The 27324-nt window shown below is 39.5% G+C and overlaps 3 protein-coding genes and 1 long non-coding RNA gene across 9 annotated transcripts; 1 reads left to right on the plus strand and 3 right to left on the minus strand.

Annotated features, from left to right (window-relative positions):
• LOC107836711 (uncharacterized) lies at positions 1-26437 on the minus strand. Its single transcript, XR_001662654.1, has 4 exons — positions 26427-26437; positions 23916-23923; positions 23794-23796; positions 1-1514 (listed from the first exon to the last, which is right to left on the minus strand). It is a non-coding gene; the product is annotated as an uncharacterized LOC107836711 (long non-coding RNA).
• pdp1 (pyruvate dehydrogenase phosphatase catalytic subunit 1) lies at positions 1620-8498 on the minus strand. 2 transcript variants are annotated; one of them, XM_007556206.2, is made up of 9 exons: positions 8400-8498; positions 6304-6595; positions 6047-6214; positions 5645-5856; positions 4639-4720; positions 4172-4266; positions 3903-4071; positions 3598-3816; positions 1620-2144 (listed from the first exon to the last, which is right to left on the minus strand). In XM_007556206.2, the coding sequence occupies exons 2-9, from the start codon at positions 6544-6546 to the stop codon at positions 1761-1763; spliced, it is 1572 nt and encodes a 523-aa protein (XP_007556268.1). In that variant the 5' UTR covers positions 6547-6595; positions 8400-8498; the 3' UTR covers positions 1620-1760. The 2 variants fall into 2 exon arrangements, with proteins under 2 accessions (XP_007556268.1, XP_007556269.1); XM_007556207.2 differs by lacking the exon at positions 8400-8498 and adding an exon at positions 8204-8328 and having other exon boundaries at positions 1656-2144.
• On the minus strand, positions 9351-21117 carry tmem67 (transmembrane protein 67). Of its 2 annotated transcripts, XM_016673463.1 has the most exons (29): positions 20880-21117; positions 17862-17956; positions 17638-17728; positions 17435-17534; positions 17053-17116; positions 16878-16949; positions 16730-16792; positions 16469-16623; positions 16235-16343; positions 16036-16122; positions 15001-15066; positions 14738-14891; positions 14531-14651; positions 14341-14446; positions 12978-13034; positions 12801-12899; positions 12626-12724; positions 12435-12443; positions 12240-12326; positions 11943-12042; positions 11717-11856; positions 11488-11628; positions 11327-11407; positions 11110-11226; positions 10325-10441; positions 10141-10248; positions 9892-9994; positions 9667-9809; positions 9351-9588 (listed from the first exon to the last, which is right to left on the minus strand). In XM_016673463.1, exons 1-29 carry the CDS (start codon positions 21079-21081, stop codon positions 9508-9510), a joined length of 2967 nt encoding a protein of 988 aa, XP_016528949.1. In that variant the 5' UTR covers positions 21082-21117; the 3' UTR covers positions 9351-9507. The 2 variants fall into 2 exon arrangements, with proteins under 2 accessions (XP_016528949.1, XP_007556272.1); XM_007556210.2 differs by lacking the exon at positions 12435-12443.
• Positions 21170-27324, plus strand: rbm12ba (RNA binding motif protein 12Ba). Of its 4 annotated transcripts, XM_007556211.2 has the most exons (3): positions 21170-21529; positions 22465-22618; positions 25045-27324. In XM_007556211.2, the coding sequence occupies exon 3, from the start codon at positions 25099-25101 to the stop codon at positions 27037-27039; it is 1941 nt and encodes a 646-aa protein (XP_007556273.1). In that variant the 5' UTR covers positions 21170-21529; positions 22465-22618; positions 25045-25098; the 3' UTR covers positions 27040-27324. The 4 variants fall into 4 exon arrangements, with proteins under 4 accessions (XP_007556273.1, XP_016528950.1, XP_007556274.1 ...); XM_016673464.1 differs by lacking the exon at positions 22465-22618 and having other exon boundaries at positions 24955-27324; XM_007556212.2 differs by lacking the exon at positions 22465-22618.

Genomic DNA, 27324 nt, shown 5'->3' on the forward strand with positions numbered 1-27324 from the left:
TGTCTGTTTAGCATTTTATTTTCACATACAAAACTCAAACCCCCATAAGTTACAATTTATACATACAACAGAGAAGATGTGTAACATACTGCTGAGGCAGAATAAATATTTGATGTTGAAACAGCCTGATTTTAAAACACATCCTGATTATATAGTCTTTCTGTACACATCAGTAATCCATGGGTAAAAGAAAAAAGGCTCTGCTTTACCTCCAAAGGGAAGAATAACGCAATCCAGGAGCAAAACAAACGGGTAATGACCTGTCAGGAAAAAAATAATGTAGATTCTTGACCCCTGTGTTTAGAAAAGAAGCTCAGTGACTGCATCTGCTTACAGTTTCACAACACACTCTGTCACTTCAGCCAAAGCGCTCTTAGATCACACAGGGGAACAACTCCTTCATTCGTGCACCTCCAAGCAAAGAAGCAGGAGGCAAGGCAAAAAAAGAAGGTGCAGCTACAGATTTGAGGTCAAAGCAAAACGAATGTAATTATCCACTTTACTATTTTCAGGTTATGTAAATAATTGGTGACCTTAAAATGTAAGAGTACTTAATTATTTTTGTGGAACTTTTAGGTTGTAATGTTCAGGCTGTGACCCATCAGATTTAACCTAAACCTCAAAACATCCAAATCATCCTCCTCGCGGGACTGAAAATCCAAAACCCAGAGAGATAATTTAACTTCCTTCAAAAAAGTTGCACAGATTCACTCAAACAGTCTTCGTAACAAAAAAAACAAAACAAACAAAACAAACAAAAAACCAACAACACTCCATTCAATAGTGAACTAGACAGTGACAATGATCTGAAGCAGAGAAAAAAACAGTCAAGCTAGCATGGACCAGCTAGCAGCATCAAGATCAACCAGTGATTTCAAAGTCCAACACTTACACCCTTCATCTGGTTTAAAGTTTTCTTAAAGTGATTCACAGTAGGTGTCTGGAGTGTCCAAGTTTAACGGAGTACTGCCCTTCTTCCGCCTGTTGCTGCTAATGCTGGTCAGCTGGCTGAAAGAAAGCTACTAAGCATCATTCATTTTTAAAACTACAGCTGGGAAGCTGGGAAAGTCTTCCAGCGCCACGAATTAACCGGTTAATTTTAGCTCGTTACACTTTATAAAGAGAAGAAAATGCAAAAATGTGTCCCGTTTGGCCCAAAGAACACTAGAAAACTAGAGTTCAAAACCATAAATAAATATTTAAGGTAATATTAACATTATAGTTAAAGTTACAAGATTTTAGCAGTGAAAATAGTTGCTGTTGCAAGACTGCTCAGACCTCAAAGAAAACTGGAATCTAATAGGAAAAGTGCATTTGTAATAAATCATGTGTGTATTAATACCAGGATAATATGGAAGTATTTGCCCAGAGGATCTCATGCCTGGTTCAAAGTCGGGCTTGCTAACCAGAACCGCTTTGCTTTTCAGCGGACACGAAGCTCTTTAAGCTCTTCTTGCTTAAATTTGAGGATGAAAGCATGCGGCATCATTAACAGTGACTGCTGTGCATGGCAACTCATGAAAAAAAAAAAAACAAACAAAAAAAAAAAACACTAAGCCAATCTGATGACCTTTTAAAACCATAAAAAAAAAAAAAAAAAAAAAAACACTAAGCCAATCTGATGACCTTTTAAAACCATAAAAAACTAAACTTTTGTGCTGCTGCTTTAATATTCCATGAATAGAGTTAAAAATAGCTGAACAGAGATTTGTCCATGTGGTGTGCTTGGTTTTTAAATCTGTGGCACACAGTTGAATCAGTCAGTGAGACTCGTCCTCCTGTCTCTGCGCGCCGATCACGTGAGGGTTGAACTGGGTGACGATGATGGTGATGTCATCGCGGTACATGCGAGCCAGCTCCTCGGGCAGCGACAGCATCTTGGACAGCCGCTCGTGGTCCACCGTGCCGAACTCGTTGTTTCCCACCGCGTGCCGCATCAGGTGCGTCGCCGAGTTCTGGTCCTCGAACGCGGAGGACATGCGGGCCTTCCGCTCCTCGAGCAGACCCTGCATCTGTCCCAGAGTGACTTTGTAGCCTCCCACTTTAAGCGGCTGGCGCTGGTGAACCCCAGTCAAATACTCGCCGACAATGCGGATCACTTCCTGCCGGTGGAGCGTCTCCCAGAGGCCGTCTGAGCCGATCACCTGCAGACAGAGGAGGGCGATGCTCAGAATCATCTTGATCTTAAGTAAATAAACTTTAATCTCTCAACCTCCATTTGTTCTTCCTCTATTCAAATCTTACTCGCAGCACAGTCTGGGCTTTCTCCCGTTTACTTGGATCTTGGATTCCCTGTCATAGTTTTCCTACCAGGCCAATCAGAGAGTAGAAACTGTGAACGATGACGTCAATTTTCTGGAACCTGCCTTTAGTTTTAGTGAACAAAGCCGTTCGGTCTGTGTTGGCCTCACTCAAACATCACCCAGCACTTCTCTCTTTAGTACCATCTTTAGCAGTATAATGCACCGTCAAACTGGCGATTACATACATGATGGCCAATCATGAGTGACTGGGTAAAATGTAAAACTTCGGAGTCCAGACTCTCCGTAGGAAAAGAGAACAAGGATCTGGCCTCTTTTTACTAGGCTAGTTTCATCTAATAGTGAAAAAATACTTTCTACTTTTCACAAAAACAGTTTGAAATGTTCTTTACAAATCAGTTCAATTAAAGGAAAATCTGCAACACATAAAACATTAATGAACCCAGACTCTTAGAAAGAGCTTTCTAAAATTTACACTCAAACCTTTTATGTAGAGAGCAAAAAAGACCACCCTTTCAAGCGGGAAGAAAAAGATTTACAAGCGTGGTTTGGAGGACAGACATGGCATATTTGATGAAAATAATAGTAAAAACATCAGAATAAAGAGCCCATTCATCAAACCTGAGAACTAATTAGCTCTTAGACATGGGAGGTGAAGCCGCCATTAGTCACTGCAGTATCTACCGTCTAAAAGACGAGACAAAAGACCCCAGCATGGTTTTCTTTCATTTTAGTAAATGTCAAGGATCTCTGAGTCAGTGCCAACATTTATGATTTATTCAGTAGTTTGACAAGATGGAGGGAAAATGAGATAATTGGATATTATTTTAAAGGGAAGACCAAGCAGAATATCACGGCACAACAAGAACTTTATGACAACTTGTGGCTATTAATTGATTAATTGTATAGAAGAAATTGGCACATGACCTTTAGAGTCTGTAAACTCCAATTAATGATGCATCCATTACTAAAGCAATTGACGAGTATTTCAATAACTGAGTCGGGCTGAAACAATTAAGTCTTTCAGCCCGATGTGTAAATAAATAAAATAATTTAGGAGAGGAAGGCTACCTTCCTGCACAGAAAAAAATTATTATCCAACTGAATTAAATAAGACTACTAAAACTTTAGCTATGGCGACGACTGAAATTCTCTCAGACATTTAACAAACTCTTCATTCATGCGACAGAACGAACGAAAGAATACATGAATGAACGATTGAATAACTAAATTAACCTAATACTGGACACAAAAAAGCATAAATAAATGCATTAAGCTACTAAGTTGTTCGATGAATAAATTAAATGAGCAGCATTTGTCAGCGTTCCTCTCTCACCAGGAAGCGGTCCTGCGGCCGCAGCCTGTGGTACGTGATCTCCGGCTCAGCGGTCAGGTAGGGCGGCGTGTGGTAGTTGGGAGGGATGAACTTGGTGTGCTCGTTCTCATGGAGCTGATCGGGTCCAGACTCCAGAACGCGCTTCTGCAGTTCGATGCTCCACTTGAACTTCACGTCACCGAAGGCGCGGAACGGCATGAGCAGGCCCAGCAGCCGGTCCTGATGCAGAGGGAGACGGAGAGAGGCAGAAGTTCAGACTGACTTTTTTTTTTTTTTACCACGGGTGGACTGGTTAAAATCACTACCTGACGAATAACGGTCTTCCTCTCAGAGTGAGGATGCTCGCTTCGTATCCGAGCGACCTCGCTGTCGTTCTGGGCGCTGTGGTCGTTGGACAGTGTGTGAGCACTGAATGAACCATCCTCCTCCTGCACCCCCAACACGGCCCGGGCGTCCCCGGCGTTGGCTATGTAGCTTTTAAGATAAAAATGGGGGAGGGCAGGGGTTTAGATATTAGCTTCATGAAGACAACAACTGGAACCACAATGTGCTGCTGGACATTTATTCTCCATACAGATCTGGTCCATCGATGTGCGCCACGCAGGCTGTAGCTCCAGAAAATGCCACTCTCAGAACCCAGTAGTGCAGAAACGCGCTCGCGTCTCCAACCTGTAAGAGAGAAACCACACACAGATGGTAAGAACCTTAGCAAGTTTATATCACATGGAGATGAAGTGACATCTGAGCTCATTTCTGGTCTACCAAAGTTTAAATCCGGATGTTCTCATTCCTAACACTGGCAGCCTGGACTGATGAATGTCCTCAAGATCTCTTACTGATGGAAACATTCCTCAGATTTGACAGTCCAGATAAATGTCATGACCTGCATAAACCTGCAACTCGACTCTATCGTGACTCATGGACATCTTAAACAGCAGAACAGGAAATGGGTCAGCTCAGGTTGTTGCTGGGAGGAACGCATCCAAGTTTGTTCCTATAAAAAGAAACAGATTCGTATCAAAACCACAGACTGTTTCTCACCTGAGCTTCCAGAGAAATGTCGTTGTCCAGCCTCTTGAAGGCGTTCAGTAAGGCCTCTCGGGTGTCTGGAACGTCGCCTGGGCTAAAGAATGAGAGAAATATGAAGACGGATTGTCTGAAAAAGAGGAACGGCAACCAAAGATGTCCAGGTCAAACAATAACAGATTAGTCAGTGATGCTGAGGTTGTGTTGAGGTCACAAAGAGTAAAATATGAAACCAGAAAGTCCTGTTTGAAATATTTCACATGACAACAATCACTTGTTGTCACGTGACAACAAATGATAAATTAACATGCATTGGACATTTTCAAAAACAGTAAATATTAAAAATAAAACTGGATTTTTTATGTTATATTTTGGCTCATATAATATTTCTGCTGATTTGACATCGCCCATAAGGAGAGTAAACCCCAAAAGGTCAAGCACGAAAACCTCAATGGAAAATTTGAAACAGAAATTGAACAGAATTTAATCAATTAGTGAACTAAATTACACTTTTGAAGATGTTCTACTATAATGAGAAGCAACTACATAGTTGAAAAGCTTCAACTTAATTGGGAAGATGTTTTGAGTGAAAGCAACTAGATGTTTTAGTTCATGTGTAAAATTTTTGTCCAGATACTGTGATGAATTTCTCATACCGGCCCAAACCTTGTTAACATCTGGAAACTGAAGCTCACAGATGCTCTCCATTCAAACACCAGAATAAAAACTCTAGACATTAAAATCTGGATCAGACAAACTCCAACAGGACTGAGGTGTAAGGTTGTTACCTTTAGTACCGACTCTGGAGGGGGATAAATACAAATGCACTCCACACTTCTCAAGATTTTTATTGGTCTATCCAATATACTCCCAAATTAAATGAACTGAAGTTTCTTCTTGCATTATGATCAAATGTGGAAATATAGTTATTCTTGTGGACATGTCTTATTTAAAAATACTGTTCTGACCAGGATAAAACAGTTTTATTAAATACAGTATTGCTACACTGTGTGTTTCTCACCTGGTTAGGTCAATTAGCTCCTGCCAGTAGGTTCTCAGGCTGTTGAAATAGAGGCTCTGAGCCTCCCGGGTGAAGTAGTCATTGGGGTGTTTGTGCCACTGCAGGATGGGACTGAGCGCTCGGCCGGCCTCCACTGAGGCCTCCAGCTCACACAGAGTGTCATGGGGGAGCAGTGAGACCGCGATGTAGTAAAACAGCCTCTCACTCAGCGCCTGCAGAGAAAAAAAATATAAGATTATGATAGCATACATTTATGATTTAAAAAAAAAAATGTCTTGGAAAGTGTCTAGATGTTTTCTCTATACCTAAAAATAGCCTAATGAAGTCTGATATTACTGTTTGACCAATGCCTAAAAAAACCCAAAGAAATGAATTAAAACCTCCATAGAGTGAACAGATCACCTGAGCGCAGGCGCAGCCGGCGTGTCCATCAAACACGCCCAGGAGCATTCCTCGTGTCTGCAGGCAAGTCGCCGCGCTCCGCCGGTCCTCGATGGGAGCGTTGGCCGGAAGCTGGTTGCTTTCAAAACCCATCACAGATGACACATTTTTACCATCAAACTCTGGCACCTGCAACCGGATGGCGAAAACAAACAACAGGATGAGAATGTAAATAAATAAATAATGAATCAGGAACTTTGTGCATGACCCGCACCGACCTTGAAGCTGTACTCGTTGGCTTTCAGGATGGAGTTGACCTGTGGGGGCGTCAGGATGTAGTTGTGAAGCGCCGAGGACGTCTGGTAGCACCTTCCTGCCGGGTGTGTCTGCCATGTTTGGGACGGGCCTCTAAGGGCAGGCAGGGAACCGAGGTGTGGCTGGTGGTGTTGGCATGGTAACAGACTGGAGGCAAAGACCTTGGCACGGGGCAAACCCCTGAGTAGTTGGGATGTAACAGGCATGGCTGACCATGCAGCACCGGTAATCAAAGCACCACCGATGTGCACACACCTGAAGAAGAAGAAGCACATTAAGAGCTCAGATGTACGCGTGGTGAACAGAGCGTTCTCTGTTCGCACCATTAAGCAAACGCTGTGCAAACAAGTAGATTTATTCTCATAAGGTTGAGTCATTCTGAATCTGAAATCCAAAAATCTCCAACGCTCCGAAGACCAAATTATTATATCGAAAGATGAGGATTTTCATGGCCAATATCAACTTATAGTTTACGTTTTGGTCTGATCTGCAATGGAAAATAGCTCATTTGTTCACTACTACAGGTACTGATATGCTTACCAATCTTTGCTTCACATCAACTGTTAAACCCAAACCCTGCTGCAAACAGATAAAATCAGATTAATGGCTTGAAAAGGTTGTTGATTGATTTTCTTTTTCCTGGTCACTGGCACTCCTATGTGTAAAAAAAATTAGAAGGGATCATATTTACTGCCAATATAGCTCAAAATATTTCCTTAAAGCACTTCCCTGTTCAAATCTATTTCGAGGAAAATCTTACGTGTCATGGCAAAGGAAAGGACAAAGAGATCTTATGTACGCAGTCAGAGGATGTTTTTGGTGAAACTTAACTGATGGATCTATTTATTTTGAATGAAAATATAGCTTAGTTATGCATTTCTGTAACCTATGTTGGATAATAAAGAGTGCTTTAATTTTAAGTAGAGGGTTGGTATGAGACCATGTAAGTCTGCACTCATAGTTAGAGACAGATGGTTATGTTTACAAGAAGGCTTCATTCATTTCTGTTCTCCACCATGACTGCATTTTAAGCAAATGGAATATTTTAGAAAACAGTCGAATGTGTATTTTTCCTAATGTAGTGAAAAGTGTAGTAGAGTCGTTTTCCACAGGTAGCGGCGGGGCAACCTGTGGATCTCTATGCTTTACACACCTGGAGGAAACTTTGGTCGCTGACACTTTCTCATTGCAATAAAAGAAGAAGCTACATAACAAAAGTAGCAGTTTGGAACTGTAACTCAGGTTTACTAGTAGAAGGAGGAAGTCTTGTATGGTCATAAAATACTACAATATGCCTTTTTGCAATGAAACGTAAAAATTTGCAATAGAGGAGCAGTATTAGTTTGAGTAGCAGCTCTGCAGACCTCTGCAAATATAGGTCAGAACTGGTGCACAGAGAGTTAAAAATAACTGAGTACTGGCATTTGTTCCTCTGATAGTTATGACTGCTGCTGGCCAGGAAAACCGAGTCCTGACCGTGACTCTTCAAATAACCCGCTCCAATTTACTGATTTTAATATATCTGCAGCTTCTGAAGCCACCCCTGTCTCCCTACGACTGGTTATTTCTGTTTAAACCTGGAGCATTTTAGTCGTTTCTGCTGCATCAGACTTTCACAGAGTGATCCTGGTGTGAACGAAATGTACCCAACAACCATCCGGAAATAAAAAATAAAAAAACTGTGACCCAAACAGACCAGAGGACTCGTCTCGTCTCTGAGCTTTAAAAGTTGTTTGTTGACATAATTAGCTTCTCTAAGCTAATTACAAACCAGGTACCGAACGCAGTTAGCCAACATGATATAAGCAACAGCAGTAGCATACGGAGACATGGTGTGAATTAATAATGTTTAAACAGACTTACAGTTTAAAACTCAAGTCAGTCGTGAAGATAAAGCATCAAGATTCAGTCTAATGTAGCTAGCTCTGGGTTACACCCACAAGCCGTCGATAGAAATTGCTACACTTATATAACATAAACATTCCAGGTACACCGAAGAATACTTTATAAAAGTCCGTCTGTAGAGAAGGGGACACAACAGAACAAAATGTGCTCTTACCCTATCCGACAGATGTGAAGTAGGTATTTAAGTTCATGACTCGAACCCAACCCCTTCGGTTTGTGTTACTCCAAAGCGCCACACCTCATGTTGAAGCCTGATTGGTTGAGCCTTAACCTGCGCAGTGACGTCAACACTCCCATGCACGCAACGTGTAAAAAAATAAATAAAAATAAAATAAAAAGCTGCATATTCCAGTCCAAGAAGTGATACTGACATGTTAAATGGATGCATTACAGACAGTGACATATCTCAAGTTTTTAAGTTGGGTTGATAATGACTTATAGCTCACGAAAAACCTACATTTAATATTACAAAAAATGTTTTTCAGAGAAATTTCAGTATTTTTTTTCAGTGACGTGACTAACTTTGAATCCTGGAACCAAATCAGAATAAATTTGTAATAGAAATTAACCCCGAATGATCCGAGTTGATACATTTAGTAAAATGTGTCACATCTCTCGCTTTCAAAAACACTTAATTTAAAATATTTGTATTACAAAATGTTTGTAAGATAAATTAATTTTGGCATACTCAGCAAAGCATAGTAAAATGTTTGAGTTTATAGATTTGATTGACAGAGGTACAGGTAATACAAATGTATGAATAAATCACAATGCAAACAAACAGTAGAACATTTAAATTACTGCAAGTATCTTTAAGATAACATTAGGAAATAGTTTAATTGATTTTATTTATTTCTATATTTTAATGCTACAAAATAAAATAGAGAAAAAAGTCATAAAAAACAGTAAAAGATACTACATATTTGGCTTTCACAGCAATATTTTATTATGTCCTATAAATGGCTATTGATGTAAAATAAAAATAATTATATCTAAATGTTTTTATCCTTGTTATGTAAAGAACTAAATAAAAAATTAAACAACTAAAGAAAGAGAAAGAAATAAGGAAGGAAGAAAGAACTTTACCATAAAAACAAAACTCCAGTCAGATTTCATATAAAACAATTTAATTAATATAAAAGCATACAAATATTTCCAAAAAGACAACATTTGCGTTAAATTCAGCAGTGAACAGATTCTTTTAACGAGAACAGAACAAGCGAGCAGTAAACATCCTTGCCACCGAAAGCAGACCCTGAGGTCTATATCAGAAACCTCTGATCCACCAGTGTTTTGTTGGCAAGGTTCCTTCTCCCAAGAGTGTTACGGATGAAGCGGAATATCTGCAACAAACACATTTTGGTTTAATGTACATTTTCACTTTGGTGAAGATGACACACTACAAATACATAAACACTGACCATTTGCTGTAGGTATGTGAGCACAGCTGCTAGCACAAAGTTCTGAGATCCAAGGTCAACAACACAGAAGAATAAAATGTCAAAGATCAGCAGCGTGGCCTCATTTCCATAAAAAAGGACATTACTGAAGGAGTGGGCCTCATCTGTAGAGAGGAGAGCAGTGGTATATTATAAATTCACACATCCAAAGGTCTGCAAACAAACAGTAAAAGGTGAATTTTTTACCACTGTAAAAGTAGCTTTTATCAGCCGGCTCCATAAACTCCATCCCAATGACTCGCTCCAACATCAGCTTTTCCTTCACCATGTAGTCCATGTCAGGATGGCCCTAAGTCAACAATCCAGCATGAGAAAACAAAGATTTGCAGCAAATAAAACTCGCAGTATCCACAAAACAAACAACAGAATCAGATTAGATGTGATCCAAGGCAGCATTCTCACAGACTGAGCTACTTTCTGGGTGTTTGTACTAACATGGTCAATAATGGATCCCAGGAAGTGGTTCATGGTGTTGTACGCTCTGAACTGTAGATCTGACAGGTTGGCTGTAGATGCATCCATCAACCGTGACGGCCTGTTCCTCTGGAGTAAAAGCGGTCAAAGATTTTTAGTTTTTATTTTATCTCAAAGAATAAGGGCGACAGAGGTGATCACATACCCTGCTAAGAGAATCTTGTATTCTTTCGTACTGTTGCCTCAGACGGTTGGTGATCGCCACCTGAAAGGTCTGAATGTCAGAGTTGGGGACCAAACCTCGCTGACCGCACAGCGACTCCTACAGGAGCAAGAAGAGAAATACAGCAGCAGCCATAAGTGTTCAACCCTCTTAAGTTTTTTTTTTTTTTTCATATTTTGTGATATGATAATCACACATTTCTGTTTAATTAGGGATTAATGTGGAAGACCATCACGAAGTAGCAAGTCTGGGTCTTCATGTTTACGACTGTTCACCAATGTTCTGTAAACGATAAGATGCCTTCACAGTAGAGCTGCATTTATACTGAGATTAAATTTATAATATATTTACTAATTATATCACTTCAGATTTCATTAAGGCATGTAAACGTAGATGAGGTCGAATACAAATGTAAATCCACATTTTTCAGATTTGCATTTGCTAATAAAATAGCTGAAAACCAAACGGTTCCTTTGTCATCTACTTCACATTGACACATTATTTAATTTTGTAGTCCTTGAGCGGCAAAACTTAAAAATGTTAGAGGGGTACTAATACTTCCACAGGTCTTTATTGTTTGATTCTAAGTAACCATATTATCTTTAATATCTTAAACAGTCTGAAGTGCATAATGCTGTCCGATAACAGTTTGAAGGATCCCAAGAAGACCTGGCTTCTTGGAAGCGACTTAATTTGAAATGTGGGACTTCTACAAAGCACTGCAAATTAAAATGAAAGACGACCAGATTCACTGCTGTTGTACATACACGTTCTCTCTTCAGGTTATTGCTCATTTCCTCCATGTTTGTGTCTGCGTGTCCATGCACTGAGCGCCCATGGATGTAGTAACCAAAACAACGATTGGAGAACAGCAGCACAGAGATCTACGCAGAATAACAGAGGAAGCCCTTTTATGGAAATTATTACTGATTGGAAGAAAAAAAAAAGCAACAAACAAACAAAGAAACAGGAGCTACTGCTTACATTGCTGACAGAGCAGAGATCCACAAACTGACGAATTTTGTCCTTCACAAAGTGTTCGTAAAATACAGTGAAGAATATCACCTGCAAGCACATTCAACTGTCGGTTATTGCAGCTGAAACAAAAGACCTCCATAATTAGTAATAAAATGGTGGCTGTTTACCTGCAGCAGGGCAATGCAGAGCCAAAGTGTGGCGGCAAGGCCGTAGCGCAGAATCAGGCTGTAAGGAGGGGTGTACGCCTCTGGGGAGCGCTGTAACGTTGACCAAGGGTCTCTCAAAGCTAGGTTGGAGAAATTCAGCACCTTAACACAAGATGGCGTAATAGTGTTAAGGAAAACAGACATGTACTGTCAGAAATGCTTCAACCAGAACATGCAGGGTGAGACGTACTTCCAGAAAGAAGAGCACAGCCATGGTCTGAAAGGTTGGGCTGATCTTCCGAATGGTCTGCAGCTTGTTCCACTCGTTTGCCACAAAGTAAGTCCTCCAGATGCTGACCGGGGAGGGGTCACGTTTACTGTCCCCGTGAGCTGAAACAACAGGGGAAAAGCTCAACAGATGAAAAATACTGAATAACTAGCTTAAAGTAGTGAGAACAGAGTAACTGTGCTGGTACCTTGCACTGTCCTGTTCCCTTTGCTTCGTGGTCTCTCCCAGTCTATAAGAAATATATCGACTGACACCTGCATATACAGCTTGTGTAGAAACTGGACAGCCTGGATGCAAATGCACAAAACATGACACTTTTATATCATGTATACCATATGATAAATGTGTTTAAAAGACATATCCCCCTTTTAAACTTAGGATTTAAATATGAATCCTGAAAAAACAGACACTGGATGGCAGAATGAAAATACAAATAACCTGGAAACTACTAAAAATTGTATTAGAGATTACAGAGTGATCTGACCTTGAGAGCGAAGGCACAACCAATGTACGTCACAAACTGCTCCTCTTGAGAAGGGAGTGGAAGCAGCACAGATACAAACTGCTGAGCCTATAGACACACAGAGGCAGTTTGTCTGATAAAAGCTGCAAAAACGACCAGAGTGGAATCTGTTTCACAAAGGTGGTCATGAAAGAACAGAGTAAAAAAATAACTTGCCTTTAGTGTCTAAAGAATGCAGAAATGGAAAGCAAGAAGGATGAAAGATCATGCAAAGAGTGGAAGTTAAATTTGCAGAAATCAATGTCAAAAACAGACTGCTGAAACTATTGACAGAGAAGAACACAACAGCACAAATGGGATCGAAACTGCATGAATAACAAAAAATATAAACATTTCTTATGACCCACCTTATAAAAAATGAGCCAGTAAAGGCCAGTTCCCACCGTGACGATAAAGAAAACGTTGGCCAGGTCACCGGAGTAAAACAACAGAAACTTCAGCATCGTCTGGAGAACACAGAGACCAGAAACACGTGAACACATGGAGGACATCTTTACAGCGATTCAACAGACGCCGATGTACCTCCAGATCAATGATGGGCGAAGCAATCCTCCTCTTCCAGCTGACTGTCTTCAGGAGCGAGTAGAGCACGGCCAGCCCGCCCAAGATGCCCAGGGCAGTCTGTGTGACCCAAGGGTGACTATTATTCAGTCACATATGCAGATTCGTTGTCATGGTTTCAGCCAAACTTATACTCACATCTGTCTTTGTACGAGCCTCTGTCTGATCCATCTCATAATCCATAGCAAAGGTTATCTACAAAACACACACATTAGAGCAGCAGCTGTCAAACTTTCCAGCTTCTGACCCACAAAATAAAAACGTAACAGGGTCATGACCTCAACACTCGGCGGAGCATACAAGTATTTTTACAGTCAGTTAAAATGTGGTGCCATGAGAACACAGTCGGCATCAAAAGACGACATTTTGGCCAACGTGTTTTTAAAATTTATATTCAAGTCCTGTTTTTTTATGCTTTTGTAGAATTTCTATAATGTTCATGCTTTCCTGTCATTATTTTTGGTTTTAGGTTAATTTCTGAAAAGGACAACAAGACACCAGACTTACATATCCGTGACCCCAAAAACTATAAACTTTAGCCTAACGTAAACAGAGTTCAGGTTCAACGCTTGAAGTTAGTCCATTAATTATGAGGATCAAGATCAAGTTAAAGGGCTTTTTGAACTAAAGTCCTTTTCATTGTGGTAAATGGTGAAACATTGAAAAATGTGTCTTACAGCGGCTTAAAAGTAAAGAAACAAAACCTGCGTTTTAAGATATTAAGACATGTCAAGTTTTTGAAAATGTATCTGACTTCTGTACACTGCAGATATGGTGAGAGGACCTATCGGTGACCATCATTATTAATCTGACGGTCATGTTTTTATTTTAATGCTTATGAACTTTTCCCAAATAAGCCCGCTTGTGCTGCACACCCAAGGTCAGATGTTGTTTTGCTGGAGCAGGAGGCAGACTGTCTCTCCTGTGTTTGGTATAAAAAAAAAAACCCCGTTGTTTTTTTTTGCTGGGGTTTTCGTTTTGCCTTTTTTCTGAGTGTCTGGCCTTGTAGACTCTCATATAAAGTGCACAGCATTAACAACCCTGACTGAGTGATTTTAACCTCACAGTGCTTGGTAATTAAATTTTTCCACAACTGTTTGATTTTTATTCAAAAACTGTCTGGGTAATGAATCAGAAAATACGCTAGATTGCCCAGCAGTTGAAGCCACTCCAACATTTAGCATTTGAAAGCGAGTGAATCTTTATCAAAGCAGACCGAGGCTCATTACTGTGACATCTGAGTGAAGCCTGGCTCTGGTAAACGTGTGTGCTATTTAAATTTGTTGCTCTTGCCATCAAACTTTGTACATGTTCAAAAGAACTGTTGCAGCCCGGCTTAGCTGGAGGAACTAGCATTCAGTGGCATAGTGATACAAGTACAGCTAAAAAATAGCATATTGTGATAAATTACTGCAGCATTCCAGAGGCAATCAGCCTGAGGCGCAAAAAAGGTATAATGGATTTTTGTTTTTGTCTTTTTACAACACAGCAATGTACTCACAGGCACAGTTTGAGTATCGATGTCCGTGATGAGAACATCCGTGTAAGTCAAAGTCATCAGAGGGGGGAAAATGAGCCCCTCCTGATTTCGAGGAACGAGTTGAAACCTACCGGAGGTTTGAAACACGTCAGTGCATTGCACATTTCTCCATTTTTATTTCCATCTTAACCACGACAACATTAAATATTACCTTATTTTGACACTGGTGGCAACACGAATGACTTTAGGCGAGGATGTTATGCTCTTCTCTCTTCCACTCAAAGTGTCCACAAGAAACATTCGGCGAGTCAGATACCAGTTTCTCATACTATCTGCATAAAAACATAGAAACATATATTGAAATTACCCAAACATTCATTTAGAATGAAGTTGTATGCTTTAATTAATGAAATCTCACCCTGATTGATGAATCCTCCGTTGTACTGTTGGTTTTCGACCAGCGTTGGCAGGGGGAGAAGTTTCCTGCTCTCTCCTCCTCCCAGGTCCATGTAAATGTCGTAGAACAACGGTTCGGGATGGGAATCCAGCAGATCCGCCACTGAAAGGTCACACTGAACGTACACCAAAACACGTCCAAAAACTGCTTAGAACCAAAGCAACTTTTCACAGAATATAGGTTTGTTGTCATTCTGTAAAGTAAATTAAGTTGAAGGCACTCACACTTTCTTGGTAAGCGGTTCCAAAGCTGAAGGCTGCTGCCTGCTTGGCGGCTAATCCTGGACAAAGCTACAGGAGAAGGAAGGAAGAATTGTTGGAGGTTTGTGAAGTCTTCACAAGCTGTTCAAATTACATGTGGTCAGTACCGATGCTCTTTAAACTTTTGCACATTTTGTCAAAAATTCAATTTATTTTATCCAATTTATGACCGACTGAGACAATGTGGTTCATGGAACACGGTCTTCGAGACCTGAACATGTAGTGAGCGTTTGTTTCCAGGAACATTTCACTCTAAAACCCATAAATAAAATTCACTGTAACCAGCTGGGTTTAGGAGAAAAAGCTGTTCAGTGAAGACCTCAGATGTTTGTTAGAAAACATTAGCGAACAAACAGCATTGTGAGAGTAAGGGAGAGTCTGTTGATAGGACAATAGTTCATTGTGCGATTTGCAAATCTTTGCCACTCTTGATGTCGAGTGGCAAGATGAAAGCTGATATTGAAAGAGAGCTGCAAGAATTCCTGTTTGCACTTTGCTAATAGTAAACAAAGCAAATATCTCCTATTAGATGAGACCAATGTACAAGTTTTTTGTCACCCAGAAAGCACTGTTCTATTGATGAGATAGGATAATGCTGCGGTGACGATGCTGACAGATTCTCTCATTCCAGTCTGGTTGAGCGCAAATTATTTTTCCAAAAATAACAGGCAGACGTGCAAACGTCATGGGAACACACCTGAAAGACTTGCAGAGGTAATTTCAGGTATGAAATGAAAATACGCATACAGCACATTTAAATTTGTATTTGCATAAACGTTTTCATGAGGGATTCATCTATGTAACAATAATTTGTCATGGCACTTTTACAAAAAAAAAAAAAGGTTCCAGTGAAAAAACGTCCTATGGTCTGGACACACACATCTGATCTGATTATTTTCTCAGCAGTGCAGAAGTCTGTGTTAAAAGAGATTATCTGAGTCACAAATCTTATTTGCCTGCAGCCTAAGTGTCTTGATCACTAGCAACTTAAAGTCTTACCTGCAGGTTGCTTCCTCCGACCTGCTCCCACCTCAGGAACTCCCCCCTGACGTTATAGACAGCAGCAAGCAGCTGGATGTTGGTGTTCTGAAGAAAAAAAATATATATTTAAAGATATTTTAAAAATACCTGTATGCACAAGACATGCTATTAAAGTGTTTCCTTTATTTTCTTCTTGTTTAATGTCAACATGTTTTGCCTGATTTCTTCCTCTGAAGCTGAAGACGGTGGGAACAGGATCTGTTTGAAGCACGCGACTAGCCAGCCCGGGTTCGTCTCCATAGAAAAGCCACGGGAGATTAACTCTCCTAGAGAAGAAACAATCAAAGCTGCTGGTGTCTGCTCTGCGCTCAGACTCAAAAAAAAAAATCAGTTTGAAATTTATGAACATGCTAAAACTGAAACATAAAAAAAAAAAATCAAACAGGAATACCAATAAGCAATTTCTTGAACTGAGCTCAGAGCAGCTTTTGATCTGTAAACGGTGTTAAAAAGACCACAAGCATCAGTAGAGGAACTGGCGAAGGAGTGCATGTTCAACACACACATGTTGCCAAGAGCCTGGCAGGCTGTCAGGTTGGAGTAGGTCTGCAAAGAGAACATCAGATGTTTATGCAGAGGAGCTAATGCTTCATCTCCACAGTCATTGTTTGAATCTTTGTTAAAAAAAAATATAAGTGTGTTTTTTCATTACGAGGCACGCCGCTGTGGAGGAGTAGAGATTTTCCACAAACCAGGCCGACTGAATGCTGAATTTCTAATACAGAAGACAAAAACGAATCAGAGTGGATAATAATGTGCAAAATGTAACAACTGAGAAACCAAGAGCCGAGGATTCCTACCAACTGAGCATAGTTGACACTGGGATTCGGATTAGTGGAAAGGATTCTTGAAGGGAAACACAACCCTCCTTCCTGGAAAAAAGCAAAGCAAACTAATGACACATTTCCTTCTGACAGCTGAACACGAGACGAGTTGTTTGAATATGTAAAGAGAGAGACACACGACTGAACTCACTTGAACATTAGGAGCCGGACACACACAGGAGGTGTTAGTGAAGGTAGACGTACATCTCTCACACCTGAAAGACAATTTGAACATGTACAAATAATTTAGCCATGAGGTACGCAAATCCCACGATTAAATGGTTATTATACAGAGCCTTAAAAGCACATTTTGAATTTTTTGTCGTGTTGCAGCATATTCCTTTTCCACCTCATTACTTTGAAGTCAAACATACTCAAAAGTTTTCACGAGACATTTTAAGAAAAACTGGAGATCCTTTAGAGACAGCATGTTGCCAGCAGGGGGATTTATTCAGCAGGGCAAAAGATGCAGTGGGATTCACTGTATTAAAGTGCATTGAAGTGCTCCAGACTAGATAAATCAGGTCATTTACCTGTCTCCGTTGATGTTTGACACAGACAAAGCAGGGCTGTTGTTGTTGCACGCTTCACATCTGGCATCATTCAAAGGATTTCCATTGATATCCCTTTCCACTAGAATAACAAACATGAACTCCTGTCCTTAGAACATATAACAATCAACTCCCTTTTCATTCCTATTACTATTGCAAATCAAACTAAAAAGTAAATAACTCACCCAGGATATAGCCTGATTGGCACTGACATTTTCCGTCAGTACTGAGGCTGCGTGGACAGCGAATACACCCAAATCCATCCTGTGTTACCGCCTGTACATAAACACAACAAGTCACCAAAAAGTCAGTCTTCTATTGAGAATAGATGATAAATCTGTATTATGACACAGCTGCAGGACTTTCATATCACTGAAGCAAGAAGATATCAAAGAAAAATTGAACATACGGGCCTGTCTGTAGGACACTGCTCGCAAGAAATGGATATTTTATCATTGAAGACATTTAAGGTTCTGTAGCCAGTCTGGCAAATGCAGCTCAGTCCTGCAAAACAAAGGAAAATCAGATGAGTAGTAGATGACAATATATTATGACTAAGTGGTAATGGCAATATCAGTGTGTGCAATATTACCATTGCAAAGAACTGATTGGTGTGCAATAATTGTTGGCTAATTACAAATTCCAGATGTTCACAAATGACACCGCTAAAAATGCCAAAGGTCAGAGAGTGTCAAGTTAAATCAGCAAATCCTACACTTTTGAATGTATTCACCATCTCCACCCAACTGGCACAAACCTCACAAAGAATCAAGCGCTCCCATCCCTTCCACTGCTCAAGCTCAGCAGCCAAGTCTATAAGGTAACCTGGCACACTTGTGCTCACACAATGATCTCTCTTCAGACAAAGAACCTCAACTGAAAGCTTCCTCAAAGACAGCACAGGTAGGAAATGGACATTAATCACAGCTTACATGATTCAGATTGGATTCGGAGACCAAAACAGATTTATTGTTTGATGCAAAGTTTGTCATGTGTTTTGGAATATAGCTTATTCATTCATTCACTGTCAACTTACAAGTAAATTATGGAATCACTCCTTGAGAAACTAAAGTTAAAATGAACTCAGTGTTATCTGTAACTAATATTTCTTCTGTTTGTAGGTTTCCAGCCTAGTCATGTGACCACTCGTGTTGCTTTCACATGCTGCAGATGAGATTCATCAAAAGAAAAGAAAAAGAAAAGATGAATAAAAGATGTCATTGAGATGAGTTGTTCCTGCATCTCTTTGGAGGAAGAAAACTTGAGAGAGCAAAAGGCTTGACCGAGTGATGAAAGAACAGATGAGAACAAAAGGAACGAGGAAAATAGAAATTTATGGCAACTGACGCAATATTTACTAAAATCAAAAACCATACATTTAACATTAATAAAAAAAAGTAGGATCAGTGCAGAATAATTAACAAGATAGTAGGGGTACAGCACAACTTAAACATCTGTTAAAAATGTATGCATTGTTATATTTTGAAATGCGTATTGCAGAGTTGGGGGTGGGGGAAACGTCAGTCAAGTTCATCTGTAGCCATGACGGCCATTCTGAAAAATGACAAAATGATGAGTCACTTTCCCTTTGCTTGTTATCTCTTGCACCAGAGACCATCTGCTGACAATTCCTCTTTTTCCCATAAGCCTCCTTCACAGTTACCTTCTCTTAGCTAAGAGGAGCACCACCCTGTTTCAGCACTTGATGTCTCAGCAGCAGATTATTATACACCCTGTTACATTAGTGATTACACACTCGCACCATTTTTATATTGTTTTCAAGAGTATCATCAAAATCACAACTCATTTAACTGCATCTTCTCAATAATTAGCACCTGTGATTGTATAACTAAGGAATCATTTATCACTTTCATTATAATCATCACGATCATAGCTTTTATTTAATGCAGGCACATGTCTGGAAAAGAAAACAAGATTAATTTAATATTTGCAATCAAAAATCATACATGCTTTTTTCCTCTAAGCCTTCCAGCCTATTCATTTACTCAGTGTTGTAATTTTATGCCTAACTGGCAATATGTTAGTACTGGGAGCAGGCCAGCCTCTGGACATGAGAGTTTGCAGGAATGTGATACAAACGTGTGTGTGTGTTGACTCAGGTGTGCAGCTAAATGGAACAGATGTACAGACGGGAGAAAACCTTGAAAGCGCTCTGCTCCTCAGCTCCAAGAACATTATGTTAACATAAACAGAGGTCACATGGAGTTCCAAGATGACAAAAAGTTATCCAGTCAACAACTGAGTGAATACAAAAGAAATGGTTTGAAATTTCTTAAAACTTACAAAATGTTATCAAATAATCCAAACTGTGTGTGTCAGTTCACATACGGTTAATAACCAGTGGACGATTGATATAAGTTTGGTGGTAAAAAATAAGTCAATTGTAACAAGGCAACCCAGAAGGAGCAGGAAAGATTTACAGGAGGGGAGGAGTTTATCTTGAAGTCCTTCCCTTTCTGATGCGCTCTCTACTTTTATCACTTTTTCTGTATTATTTTCTACTTCTGTGATTTCAAAGTTATACATAGAAATTTCTTCTTTTCATAGCTTTTCCAGATTCTTTATTAAACTACATTCATCGTGTAATTTCTAGCAATTTAAATTTTAACATAAAATCCCAACAAGTGGAATTACTTTGTTGCACTGATTAATTTAACTTTTAACTCTTTATAAATATATATCTTTTTATGTTAACATAAGTCTTCTGATGTTTCCGAAAGTTTTTTCATTTATGGTCACAGAGGACAATTCTGGTTCCGCTATCTAGTAAAACTGCACTGTATATTTCCAACAGATTCAATAAGATGACTCAGTCATTCACAGTTCATTTTCGGAGCAAATGAACTGTGTTCACTTTTTAAATATGTTTTGTAAAGATACACCAAAGGCCCCCACTTAAGACCTTCCTCTTATATCATGCAAACAAACAAAAATAAAATGTACAATAACTAATTGTACAATTACATGAATCATCATCAAATTCCTTGGAACCTAAAATCTTTCAACCTTTAGTAAATATGGACGGACAAAGAAGATTAAAATGAAAAGCATATGCAAAACTTAAAAAAACAAAAAATTATTAATTTTATTCCAACGACATAGCACTATAAACCTTTACACATTGTCTAACACAGGCAGATACTGCTGCGTCTGCTGTTAAAATATTTACCCTTAATAGTATTAAAACATTTATTCGATGTTTTACTTCCCCTCAAAACATGAAACAATAGGAAGCTAACAGCACTTAGCTTCACATAAATGGCTCTCTGATTATTAGATGACACACGCTAACATACATTTCAAATTACTCTACATTCAAGTATAAATAGTAAAATATTTCTTATTGTAGGTTGGTATCACAGCCCGAAATCAGCTTAAGATGTGTATTACGATGATAAAAACCGACCTGTAGAGCTCTTGCGCTGATTTGAACCACATCTGGAGCACGACAAACTTGATATGTCGAAGAATTCGTCTACGCCGCAATCTGAAGGCGCTTTAAACGGAATGATAAACTGCTGGCAGTCAATTAGATATATATATAACAAAAGTGAAAAATATGGGAGAACTCTGTGTCTGCTAATAAACAGTAGCGTTTCTGTCGCCATGGTAAACAACGGTCCTCCTTTTTACCCACAATCCTTCACTCTGCTGGTGATGGGACTTTAGGGTCTTTATAGAGATCCGAATCATTTGGCTCAGCACACCGAACAGGGAGCATCCGGCAGCTCTGTCGGTTCCCAAACGTTTCCTCAACAACTTCGACGGACTTCTAGCTTTTAAAATAATGAGTTAGGGTGATTTTTTTTTAAAGAGCGGGAGTTTATAATTATAATGAGGTGTGGATAGTGTTTAAGAGGATAAAACAGCAGCATTGCACGAGAAAGTATTTTAAACAACAAAGACCGGAAGACGTTTCTTCAAAGGTTCACATGAAGAGAACGGTGATGTGGGATGATTTTTACCGTTTTGTTACATACCGACTTCCAGATGATTAGTGGTTGAATTGCTGCAATCTGGAGTCATTTTTTATGGGCTCTCACACTCCGAAATAAGGTAAGCAGAAACCTGGTGCTCAATCAAGAAAATATCTGCTATTGAATATTCCGGAAATAGTGACAGACCAAAAGTTTTTCCAAAACCCTTTGGTAAGATTATAAAAATAAGATTTGGATTGACGCGAAAGTTTTAGACTACTCAGTTTCAAGACTAAAAGAGGAAGTTGTGAAAAATGTATTTCTCTTCTTATTGTGCTCTCAGCGCTAACACATAACATAATTTTGTAATCTTACAATTTTGTAATAAATAATTCTTTCAGATTAGACTCGGCTTGTTTGGTTTGTAAGGATTACATGCATTCTCAAGCAATAATTGGGGTCCGTTATCTAAGTTGAACGGTGAAAAAATACATTTAGAATAAATCCTTTTTATTGGAAGCTTATCAAAACAAACTCAGCTGAAAAACTATTTGAATAATTCTAAGATGCAAGGAAGTAAAATGACTATTTTAGTGAAAAATATTCAGTCTTTTTTTAGGTCACGAGTCATAGGGACTTTCTGCCGGAAATACAGCTATGCATCGTTCATTTCCTTTTATAGAGTGATTATGCAAAAGCACAAAGACAGAAGAACATGAATTATTAAGGTTGTGAGTTTGAGAATTAATGAAAACAATTCATAAGAAGAATCTTCAAGCTTAATTTGATACCTTACAAAATCAAGACAACTAAGTAGATTTCTGAATAGTTCGGGGAAAATAAGTATTTAATACAACGCCGATTTCCTTACAAAGACTGGAGAGGTTTGTAAATATTACAAACCTCAATTGTAAGAGACAGGATTTGAAAAGTCCAGAAAATCACATTGTGTAATTTTCAAATAATTAATTTCAATTGTATTGCATGAAATCAGTATTTGATCACCTGCCCTGCTGTCCTCCACTCATCACCTCTATTAATTGCACCTGTTTGTACTCCTTACTTGTATAATAGACACCTGGGCCTGACACCAGGGACAAAATTGGTGTCAAAGACTGGGGTGGGCTACACCGAAAGCAAACCGCTTGGTAAGAAGGAAATTATTAGGAAATCTCCATCGGACTGAGGCTTCTTGCAAGATCTTGGCATATCAAGGATTGTGAAAAAGGTGAGGAATCAACCCAGAAGTACACAGGAGGACCTGATCAGTGACCTGAAGAGAGATGGGCCCACAATCTCAAAAGTTACTATTGCAGGATGAAGATGGATGGCCATGTATTGTGAAATTTTCTTTTTTAGATTTAAAAGTGAACCAAAATCCCTGCTGCAATGTGTCGGACCTGGTTGTTGAAGAACTACAGAAAATAGCTGTTGACCAGGGTAAACAACAGGGTTGTTAACCTTGTAAATGTAAAAATTTTCTGTACAAAACATTGTTCTATTTTTCTATTGTATCAAATACTTATTTCATGTAAAAAAAAATTTTTTTTAAAAGCTAATTATTTATTTAGAAATCATACAATGTGATTTTTTTGTAAAGATTCTGACTACAGTTGAGTTGTACCTACAATGAAAATTACAGACCTCTTTTTTGTAAGGAGAAAATTTTTAAAATCCGCAGCATATCAATATCAATGTCCAACACTGTATATAACCCATGAGTGAGACAATACTTATGGTTAGTAATAATAGGGTAATACTTAGTGTTATAAAATACAAGTAATTAAAAAATTTTAGTATTTTTTTCATTTGATATTTTTTTGTCTATTTTTGATAGTGAAACTCGTATAGATTCATGATACAGAGTTAAATCCTTTTTTTTTGTAATTCTGGTGATTATGGCTCACTGATGATGAAAACCACTCAATTCAGTGTCAGAAAATTAGAATGTGAAAAATGTATTGCATAGAAAGTTCTGTGGAAGGAAGAGATGTAGTAGGAAAAACATGCAGCAGCAACAAATATAGGATTTACAAGCAGGGGTGGTCTTGGCCTGTTTGGCGCCCTGGCACCTTTACTGCAGAACCTCTTTAGGGCCCTAGAGTCTGAGTGAAGAGGGCAGAAGTTGTTCCAGAGTTGACACAGTCATTTATCAGGACATCTTACAGCACTTCATGCGTTATTCTGCTGCAAGGAATGAGATGAGGAAATACTCTAGGCTATTTCCCCAGAAAAGGGAACGGATTGTGAAAGACCGCAGAGTTTTGTAACAGTTAGAGGCTCAGCTTCAAGACGGGAGAGAGGTCAACCTGAGGTCACCAGGGTTGAGCAAATTAATTTGCATTATTCTCAAAATTGCTGGTCACATAGACAAGGTCTATGGATTGTGGGTATCCTTTGCACCAGCTGAGGGATTTTTTTTTTTTTTTTTTTTTGGATGACTGGAATTTACAATCAGTTTAGTGCACCTAAAGTTCTCACAGCATCAGCTTTAGGGAATCAGCTTTTTTTTTTGTGTCCTGTACCTGCTAAACTTAACAAGCAATAAAGTATCTGGGTGCTTGAGTTCGACACACTTTATTAGGCTTTCACAGGTTGTGTTATGCCAGTGTACAACATCCTAGGGCAGGGGTGTCAAGCTCATCTTCAACCATGAATATATGTATGTATGCATGAATGTATTGACAAAACCTGTTTTACGGTTGCATCAGCCTGATACATAGCTGTCTCTGCATTTGAGGAATACTTCTTAAAGTTAAATAATATTGAACATATTTTCACATTTATGTAATTTAGCAGAATACATATAAAAACTGGTTTGATTTGATTGATAAAATAACATTCAAGCACACAGCTGTTTTTTGAAAGTTATTTTTATGTGGTCCCTATAGAGTAGTGTCATAAAGGCTATGGTGGGCTGGATTTGCCCCCCACGCCTTGAGTTTGACACCTGTGCCCTAAGGCTCTGGCTCCAGGCCCTTAAAACAAATCAATTGCAAATTGTCATATGCATTCATTTGCATGAATTATGGATAATTCATGCAAAAGGAGGTTTCATCAACTATTTTGTGCATGGAAATGGAAATTAATATATACTTTTCAGGCATTTCTGTTTAAAATACTATTTTACAGTGATCTTGTGTAACATTCTAAATTCTGAAACATTAAATTGTGGGTACTTTTTAAGCCATAATCATCAAACTTACAAGATACAAGGGTTTGAAATATTTCACTTTGTGTGTGATGAATCTACATATATTAGTTTAACTTTTTCATGATATTGTAATCTGTATTTAGTGTAGTTCACACTCCATCCGCTAGAAGGCAGTGATGGGTTACACGGCACCTCAGAGTAAATAAAAGGGAGGAAACCCCCGGGCTGATGATCAGTCCGAGGGAGAGATGAGTGAAGAAGAGCTGGCAGGGCTCACAAAGTTGTTATGGATAAGTTGAAACTGGATTTCATCTCTTAAACCCTTTAAAATCCTAGGACACGTAGGCAAGCTATGTAAGTATTAATATACACGTCATGGTTGTGTAACTATTTTTATCTCTCTCTTCTAGATATTCCCGCCCTTAACTTTGTTTCCTGTGGCCTCTTCCCTCATGTTAATGCTTCGAAAATAACACTTGTGTTCTCAACTTTTTCACCAGAGCCTTCTAAATTTACAGACAACACCCAGCCTGCAGGGACAAAGGACGGAAAGAATGAGTACGATCCTCAGACTGGAAGGCCTGGACGTGAAGGCAGGCACTGAAGATATACGGACCTTCTTTCAGTCCCTGGACATACCTGATGGAGGAGTTTACATTATGGGAGGACATCTCGGCGAGGCTTTCATTTCATTTACCACTGTAAGTGATGCACAGGCTGCCTTGCTGCGCAGTGGGAATTTACTCAAAGGCTCCATGGTGACCCTGCACATCAGCAGCATGGAAGAGATAGAGTGGAAACTCGAGGAGTCCTTAAATAGCAAGAAAACTTCGCTCACCGTAAGAAAACCCCATCCACGTTCAGCTGAAAATGAAATGTCAAGGCGACATAAGGATAAAAATGGCGATGTCAAGTCCAAATCCAGCTCGCATGATGTTTACATGGCTAAGGTAAAGCCCAAATCTGGACCTCGTGACATTAATATATTGAAGCCCAAATCCAGATTACATGAAGACAACATGACTACAATGAAGCAGAAATCCAGGCCACATGCTAACATGACAATGAAGCCCAAATCTAGGTTGCATGATGTTAATAAGATAAAGGTGAAGCCCAAATCTAGGCTGCATGGTGATAGTACTTCAATTTCATCTTCAGCTGCATTTCCACTTGATCCTGATCCTGCTGATCTGCCAGCTTCTAATGCACAACATTTTCAGCTGAGTCCAACAAACATGCCGGCTTCGAATGCACAACCATTAGATGCCGATTCTTTTTTACTTGGGGTTTGTACTGTCCTTAAAAGACTCCAATCAACTCAAACCATGGTGCCAATGTTTGAGTTTCCCCACGTTGACAGCACAACTTCCTCCGAAGCGGTCAGAAATCCAGAACATACATTGGACTTGAGGCCAGGCTACGCCCGGCTATTTGGGCTGCCAGCTTCAGTTACTAAAGAAGACATTTGCAAGTTCTTCAAAGGATTGCGTGTAGAAGACGTTATAGTTAACGTCGAACTGGGAATCAGTCGTGGCTGCCTTGTGAAGTTTGCAGATATGCAAAATGCATCTGATGCTCTTGGCTTCAACCAACAGTTGCTGGGCTCCGTTCATGTGGAAGTACGTGGAGCAGATGAAAAACTGTGGCTGAGAGCTCTTCAGGAATGTAGTAAGGCTTTTGATGACAGGTCAAAGTGGAAACATGAAAGATCTCCAACAGAAAAGGCACACTACGAGAGAAGATCTGTTACTTCCCTTAAGAGGACATCTGATCAAGTTCAGTTTAAACCATTAAAAAACCCAAAACTCGATGCGGAACCCAATGCTTCATCAAGACCCTCGGAGTACACGGTCATGGTCAGAAACCTGCCAAAAAACATGACCAAGACTGACATAAAAGAGCTGTTCAGATGCCCAAACCTACCGCACAAAAATGTGCTTCATCTGCTTGATGAAACGAGCAATATCACTGACACAGCTTTTCTGAGTTTTAACTGTACCGAGGACTTCGACTACGCCATTAATCTCTCTGGCTGCCATGGTGGCTCTGGTGCCATTGAGGTTAAATCAATCTCCAAGGAGCTCATGTGGAAAATAATCGCCAAAAACCACCCCAGAAACCAAAGGACTGATCCAAGGTTACAACGCAGCTTCAGGAAGTCGGAGCCAGTGCAGGAGCCAGTGCAGACAGACGCGCCACAGAGAGAAAGTCTAAACGAGACGGGTCAGCGGTACATTTTTATTAGGAACATGCCTGCAACTGTCAAGAAAAGTCAAATCAGGAGCCTGTTCTGTAAATTCAGTCTGAGTTTGGATGATATAATTTTAATACATGACAGTGAGGGCTATGGCTCGGGTGAGGCTGTGGTCAAGTTTGAATCCGAACAGCAGGTCACGCAGGCTCAGAGGTTGCACGGCGAAGAGTTCCTGGGATCAAAAGTGATTCTCACCCCCATAAATGAGAAGCAAATGAAGAAAATTTTGATGAACACCTGAGGAATGTTTTGCCTGACCATCGGCTTCAGCTGCGCTTGACTGCAGAGGTTTCTAGTTTGCTCCAAGGATTTTTTTATTTCAAGATCTCCCTACGTTATCGTTTTCTTCATATATACTACACAGTCTGCAATAATGTTCTAATAATTAATGGAAGACATTCCCAAGTGTTGGATACTACTGCGATGAAAAGAAGATGCCTTGGATTTGTGTACAAACATGTTCGATATTTTTGTCTACCTTTATCCTGCATGGCTAAATAAATTTTTTATATGGCTTTTGAGGAAA

The sequence above is a fragment of the Poecilia formosa genome, unplaced genomic scaffold, assembly GCF_000485575.1.
Source record: "Poecilia formosa unplaced genomic scaffold, Poecilia_formosa-5.1.2 Scaffold77, whole genome shotgun sequence".
Classification (NCBI taxonomy): domain Eukaryota; kingdom Metazoa; phylum Chordata; class Actinopteri; order Cyprinodontiformes; family Poeciliidae; genus Poecilia; species Poecilia formosa.